Source organism: Sus scrofa, chromosome Y, assembly GCF_000003025.6.
Source record: "Sus scrofa isolate TJ Tabasco breed Duroc chromosome Y, Sscrofa11.1, whole genome shotgun sequence".
Taxonomy (NCBI): Eukaryota; Metazoa; Chordata; class Mammalia; order Artiodactyla; family Suidae; genus Sus; species Sus scrofa.
The window spans coordinates 40187673-40194865 of NC_010462.3; the positions used below are offsets into that span (position 1 = coordinate 40187673).

The 7193-nt window shown below is 55.5% G+C and overlaps 1 protein-coding gene across 1 annotated transcript; it reads right to left on the reverse strand.

Moving 5' to 3' along the window:
- On the reverse strand, positions 2728-4759 carry LOC100625034 (testis-specific Y-encoded protein 4-like). Its single transcript, XM_021080984.1, has 5 exons — positions 4163-4759; positions 3491-3568; positions 3251-3362; positions 3013-3158; positions 2728-2904 (listed from the first exon to the last, which is right to left on the reverse strand). Exons 1-5 carry the CDS (start codon positions 4706-4708, stop codon positions 2728-2730), a joined length of 1059 nt encoding a protein of 352 aa, XP_020936643.1. The 5' UTR covers positions 4709-4759.

Consider the following 7193-nt stretch of genomic DNA (forward strand, 5'->3'; position numbering starts at 1 on the left):
CATGTGAAAACACTAAAGAGACCTGATCACACCTGTGTGTAAGCTCTGTACCCCAGGAAGAATGAGTAGGCTTCAGCCCCCTGGGGCACAAATCATGCCAAGTCTCCAACCATCCGCAGTTTATGGTTTTGCTACCTGACCCACAAACATCTCCCCTCTTCAGCCTAGGACAGGTCAGACCTAAAGCTGGCCTGGCACCTAAGCAGGGGCAGGAGGTACCAGAAGGAGCCTGTCCCAGCCTGCTTCCTGGTCTTCAAGTCCTCGTCAAGTCCTTAACAAATGTCCTGAGTGTGCCTGAATATCCCGGAGTCCTTAGAAAGAGTCCAGCCCGAGGTCCCCCAATTTCAGGCACCAGCCTGCTCACCCCCTCCCACTGCAGGGCAATTAGAACTTAGTTTATTTTTACCGGCTCCAGGAAAGACAGGTACCAGCAACAGTTCTTTGAGGTTTAAAGGTCAAGAGGCTGAGAAGACCCGTTTCCTCAGTATCTGTGGGGTGGGTGTGGGGACAGTAGCAGAGGACAAGCCTTGCTTTCTAGAGCCTCAGATGTCTCCACCCCTAGAAGAGGCTAAGCTGGGGTGTAGATGTGCAAATCCAACACCCAACACTGAGCACGAGGTCTATGCTAGTGCATGCTGACACGGACACCCATCAACTTTGACTGTCTACCCCACAGTCCAGAGGGAACTGCTTTTTCCTCGGAAGCTGTGGAGTGGGAATTCCATGCACGACAGAAATGCCAGTGTCAGCAGCTCACCCTCAGGGATGCTATTGTGTGTGGCAAGAGAGAAGAACCTTGTCCGGCAAATGCTGAACTCTCCTACTCCATTTGTGGCACAGTCAAGTCAGTCCTTTGCCTGGTCCAGAGATAGATGTGCTTCGGAAAAGCAGCCGGCCACTCAGCAAGGAGCACCCTAGGCGCTCACCACTTCTCAGGTGAGCTCAGTGTGCTCCAAGTCTTCCCACTGGCCTTGGGCACAGAGTGCTGTCAAGGACAGTGCCTGTGTGATTGAAACACCATGTGCCGAGCCATTCAGCAAGGACTGGACACCCTCACACAATGTTCACGAGGAAGATGCACTCCTGCTGCTTTGCTTACAATTTTGGGCCTTGGCCCAACAGAGCAGTACCCTGGGTGATGGGCTTAGGCCCATCTGAAAATAGGAGTATTCACTACAGTGCCATCGTGAGGCAGGGAGCACAGGGCTGGGTGGCCTGTTTAGCATCCACACTCCCCTCAGCCCTTCTGCATTTTCTACCCAAAGGAGTGCCCTCCCCGTGGGGGCAGGAGAGGGACTGAGATCACAGGAACTCACACACGTGCAAGGAAATTTGTTCCTGTTTATCTGTTTCCCAGCAATTTACCGTTTCAATTGGTCACTTCTGCCAGAACAAAGCAACATCACCGCTGCCCTTCACAGTGCATATTTCCCTCCCTTCCTCACAGTCCTCCACACCCTATACGCCCATTTCCTAAGACGGTGCCCAGACCCCTAGCCCTGAGAGACCACTCAGCAAAAGACCTAGTGTTCATATGCAAAAGGAGGGCATCTGGCTCAACAGGGATTTGAAACTTCAGCCTTCTTCCCTCTTGCACATGGTTAAAGTGTCTCACAATATCCAATAGGGTCCACGCTGAAGGACAACCACCCACAGAACTGAGTATTTGCATTTCAACTTTGGGCCCTTGCTCACCAGATCCCTTCCTTGAACTGCCACACTTCCCTTGTAAAAAATGAGGGTCTCCACTTAACCAGCCCTACTCTTATCTCCCCTTCCTCCCCAGCTCTCAGGGCAAAGGAAGAAGTGCGTTCTCCAAGGCAACCCCAAGGCAAGCTTTGCCCCTCTCTACGACTCTCCACGGACTGGGAGTTCCCAGGCAACAACTTGAAAGGCCTACCTGGAATTGACATATTCACCCCAGACCCCTTGCACAAACAATACACAGACTCGTGTACTACACGCTGTTTATTTATCTTCCGGTGTGACTCCACGTTACCGGCCTCTCCCTCTCTGTATGTTTCACCACCAAACGGTTCTTCATTTCTTTTCTGTGCACAAGAACCACGTTGACTATTCACGTCCATCTGAAGCAGCTTCTTCGGTTTTCTGCTACTGTAGGTCAGTGGGTGATGCTCCATCACTTGAAACTCACAATCTGGCAGTTCCTTAGAAAACGCATGCAGACACACATGTAAAAACACACCCTCTCTGAACAACACTGGAGACTGTTCAAATTATTCAAGGCCCTGCCCAGGAGAGACAGTCGCTTCCCCTTCGGCGATCTCTTATACGTTCTCCAACCACATGCTAAAAGCTGTCCTTCATAATCTATTCACAAGGCCAAGTATTCTCAGAATGGCTATGGGAGGCAAAGGAGATGCCTGAGGAAACTAAAACACAACTGTGGTGACAAAAGCAGAGAAAATGACTGGACTGCAGGGTAAGGACTTGCACGAAGGAGACTCGCCGACCTTTGTGGAAAGGGTGGGTGGAGGAACATTAGGCCAGCCCAAATTTAAGGGGCTAGTAAGCAGGCCTGAGGGTAGGGATGATGGCTACAGAATGACAGATCAAAGAAGTGGAGCTAATGAGTTGGCTTCACTTCTGAGTGACTTTCCACAGTCACGCTGCTTCATCGGCCTCAAACTACCCTATACTCACACGCGGTTTTGCATTGCAGTTCACCAGACTGGAGGTCTCGTCCTATGCCCTTGCGCCCTAGCGTCACTCTCTGAATTTCCTCTGAGACTCGGTTTCTCCATGAGCAAAGTTCCAGACAACACTCATTTCAGCACCAGGGGCCCTGGGCTCCTCACCTGTCCTCCTCCCTGGAACTTCTCCCAGTGCCTTCCTCCTCAGGTAATAATGCAGCGGGTTGGGCCAGAGGTCCTTACTGATGATCTGGTAGGGGAGACAGGCCAGGCCAGGCCAGGGAAGATCAGCCCACCCCCTTCCCCAGGCAGGTGAAGTTCCAACATCACCTTTTTGAGAAGGCTCAGAGGACCTCACCTCAGCAATCCCACTAGATCCAGCAAAGTTGTGGTCAGAGAACCAGTTGAAGAAGTTAAGGCCGCTGTTGCGGTGTCTGCGTCTGTAAGCCTCACGTTCAAAACCCTGCTTCCACTGAATGGGAGTGAAACGACATGCCTTATATCCTGTAGAAAAAGGCATGTGGAAATGGGCCTGGATCACGTTGCACGTTCAACCACGCCCCCTCCTTCTCACAAACCATGGAGCCTCCTCTTACCATTGAGGTTAACAAGATACTCCTTAACAATCACTTCGTTCAGGAAATAGGGGTTCTTCCGGAAGAACAACATGATTTTGCAGCAATCAGTCGGCTGCCTGAGTTCCTCCACCTGCCAGAAGCAAATGGAGAAGGGGGGTGAAGTCACTTTTGAGGAACCTGTCTTTGCTGTTGTCCATGATAAATCATTTTTCCTCTCCTCCCCAACTACCTCCCCTCCCTCACTGTCCCTAAACCTACCTTCAAATTAGTCATGTAGCGAAGCATGTCTTTATCTTGGTCACTCATCATGGCCAACATCTGGGGATGGTTCACAAACTGCTTTAGGTCAAGGAGCCTTCAGATCCCGCTGGTAAAAGGGCTGTAACTACAGCGATAACCTGGAGAGCACCCTGGCATTGCCTGAGCTCAACTCCCATTCCTAACTCCATTCCTTCAACACAGACTGCATGGAGACCCGATGAGTCCCATGTGCTGTGCCTAAATGTGTATGAACAAAAGGAGACTATGTTCCTGAGAGAGACAAAGAATCTCCATTTGATTCTCCTGGACAGCATAAGCTTATTTCTCAAGAGCATACACTGCTTGCTCTGACTAGGATGTGCATTCAGACCCCTCTCCTCCCCTTCCCTGCAACTTTATTCCTGTGCATCACATACCTCTTTTGCCTGAAGCCCTGGTGCTATTCACAATACCAACCCGGGTCTCTGCGACTAAACCTAGTTCTGGTTCCTGCTCTGTATGAGTTCAAACACAGCCACAAAATTCCACGGTCAGAACTGCCACAGTGTGGCCCCAAACAGGGACTATTCCCCACGCAAATATTCTGTTCTGTGACCTGCCTCCTTCAGGACGCTCCTCGTGCACCAGCTCAGCCACAGTAAGAACCTTTAACTACAACATGAAGGATACAACTTTGACCCAGAAGCCAGAGATGCCCTGGATGGTGGTGCTTCTCTGCTCTAGGTGTGGCTTCCGCCGCTGCCATGTCCTGAGCTTCAGCCGCGAGAAGGCCTGGCTAGCTTGCTTATTCACAGGCTCTAGCTCAAACTGAAGCGCTTTCAGTGCCTCCAGTGGGGACTGCGCGGGCATGGGGGCCCCCCCGAGCTCTTGCTGGTCCCGCTCCTGGGCCTTCTCCTCCCGCTCCTCAGCCTGCTCCTCCTCCTCAAACTCCTCCACCTGCTCCTCCGCCACCACCTCCACCACGTCCACGACGTCCTCCATCAGCAGCAGCCACGCCTCCCCAAGCCCAGCGGCCTCAGTTTCCGCTGGGGCCGAGCCTTCCTGGAGGGCCTCCACCCTGATGGTGGTACACTCCCCAGCAGCGCCACCAACTACCGACTGAGGCCTACCCACCTCTCCTGTCCGCTGAAGTGCCCCTCCTGCCAGGAAGGCACCCCAGGACTGCTGGGCGGCGGCGGCAGCGCTGTTTTCCCCAGGCCCCGCCTCACTGGCCATGTGGCCCTGAGCTGAGGCAGCTCCCAAGGGCCTGGAAGTGCGAGCACAGCGGCTGTTCCGCAAAAAGGTCGACCAGCAGGACTTGCAAAACTTATAAGGTACGACTCCACCTAGGGGCGCTGGGCGGCAAAAGCCCGGTAAGCATGCGCAGGAGCGTGAAACATTACGCATGCGTGTGAATTCCGCAGCAAGAGGTCTGAGCCTCGGTAGAAGACTCAGCCACCCAAGAGGATTAATACGAGACAGCGAGGTAGGTTTCACCCTCTACTGCCACACCCCTCAGCCTGGGGACAACCGCGGTCAGCCTCCGACCATCCCCAAGAGCTGCCCCCGACGTCAAGTAGCCCTCCAGACTTACATCGGGAGCACTACTGAAATTGCCGTGCTGAACCTAACTCCTCTAAATTAAAACCGAATTTCCAACTGAGAAAATGGAATCCAAAGTCATTTAGAACCTACAATTCAGGGAGTCTTCCCACTAGATATGAGGAAATGCAGGGTACTGCAATGACTTTGCATACCCTATTTGGATTCCTGCCTTAGGCAAAGCCTTTTCTGTTCTTGCCCCAGGTCTTGAGGCCTGTGCCCAAGTTGCCTTGTGCCATGTGCAGGCCGGACTGGGTGCTGCTCCTGGCAGCCTGAAGGTTGGCTGTGAAAATTCAAGGGAGACCCTGCTCATCTGCCCCAGATGTGGATGCAGAGGGGAGCCAAGCTCCCAGGGAACCACAGGGCTTTGGCCATGCGGGCAGAGGCTGGGGAGGGAGCCTTGGTGGACCGAAGTCAAGGTGGGGGGGGGACGGTACTGCTGGGGTGCAGAGGGAGCGGCCCAAGTGATGCCACCCTGCAGCAGTTGCAGGAGGCCTGAAGCCAGGGAACAACGGCCAGTCGACCCAACAAACGTACTCAAGGAGCCTGTGCTCTTTGGGAGACCGTCACTCCCACTGAAAGCTCAGGGGGTCTGCATCCTGGTAGCCTGGGTGCCCTGTGGTGGCCCAGGCCCCTCCATCATCCTCACAGCCCTGTGTGGGAGGCCGAGGAAGCAGCCCCGCTCCCAGGTGCCTTGGAGCCACAGGCCCGCCCTTTGCTGTCCCAAGCAGAGTCCCAGCTTGTGGAGGACACGCCTTTCAGTGCCCAGGGCTTGCCCTGGGCTCCCCTCCGACTTCTCCTTTCAGTTACCTCTCCCACTGGCTGGTGCCTTCCTCCCTCCCGCGGGTAGTAGGGCAGTGGGTGGGGCCACAGGTCCTCGCCCATGATCTGGGAGGGGAGACAGGCCAAGGCAGCACAGGGCAGGCGTGGCCCAGCCCCGACCCCTTGGCCAAGAGCCCGGGGACACCCTCATAGCCACGGCTGAGTGGGGGCTGGAGGGAACCCACCTCAGCCACCCAGGTAGACCCTGGGCAGTCGTGGTCAGACAACCAGTGGAGGAAGGTGAGGCTGCTGGGGTGCTGCCTGTGGCCGGGGGGCTCGCCGTTCCCAATCCCGGCACCACCAGACCGACGTGGAACGGGACGCCCTGTATCCTGGACGAAAAGCGGGCGTTCAGGCGATGAGCGGTCAGCCCGCCATCCATGCCCCCCGCCCCCCGCTGCCCCACCAGGCAAGCAGCTCCTTACTCAAGAGGCCAAGCTGATACTCCAGAAGTAGAGGTTGTGCCCAAAGCGAAACAGCAACTTGCAGTGGCCTCTGGGATGGTCCCGTTCCTGCACCTGCCACGTCCCAGGTCGGGGGAAGGAAGAGAGGTTATCCGGGGGTCCTGAGCTTGCCTGCTTGCCAGGGGTGACTCCCTTCTTCTTCCCTGTTCCCTGGGCACACAGCCAGTACTCATGGACAACCGCCTGCCCCTGAACTCAAGGCCCCAGCCCTGCTCCCCCCACCTGGCCTCAAGCCCCCCAGACTGACCTCCCAACTGGGCAAGTAGCTAAGCAGGTCTTTGTCTTAGCGCTCATCATGGCCAACAGCTGGGGGTGGTTCATAAGCTACCACAGGTTCAAGGACGTGTCCCCTGCCTCATGCCACCCAAGGAAGAGCCACAAGCACCAGAGCCGGTCTGGGTGAAACAAAAGGATCTGGGCCCCAAACAGGCATTCTGTCAGACTCAGGCACTGCCTCCCTCCCACCCACCTGCGGCAAGACCTTGCCCAGGCACCCTTGTGCACCTGCATGCGTGCACACAGACAAACACACACACACGCAGATGCCCCCATGATCCTCAGCAACCGCCCTGTGTTCCCACATGCTCGTGCCTGGGAGATGCTTGGGGTCCTGTGCCTCCCATGCTGTCTACAGCCACATGGGGAGGGCTGACTTCCTGAACCCTTCTGATCACTACAGGGGCCTCTGAGTGCCACGTGCAGGCTCAGCACTGCTCCCATAGACTCCACGGGCTCTGCCCATGTCCCAGTGACGCCTTCTGGGATGGGATATGGCTGTGTGTTCCGAGGCAGCCCTTGCCCCTTCACCTGAGCCACCCTCAGGGGGGGTGAGG

Bases quoted from the DNA above. Each gene is read 5' to 3' on its own strand.
- LOC100625034 (XM_021080984.1), bottom strand. From the start codon at position 4,708: ATGGCCAGTGAGGCGGGGCCTGGGGAAAACAGCGCTGCCGCCGCCGCC. The intron at 3,159-3,250 runs GTAAGAGGAGGC...CTTTTTCTACAG, and splicing joins GTATCTTGTTAACCTCAATG to GATATAAGGCATGTCGTTTC. The intron at 2,905-3,012 runs GTGAGGTCCTCT...CTCCCCTACCAG, and splicing joins GATCTAGTGGGATTGCTGAG to ATCATCAGTAAGGACCTCTG.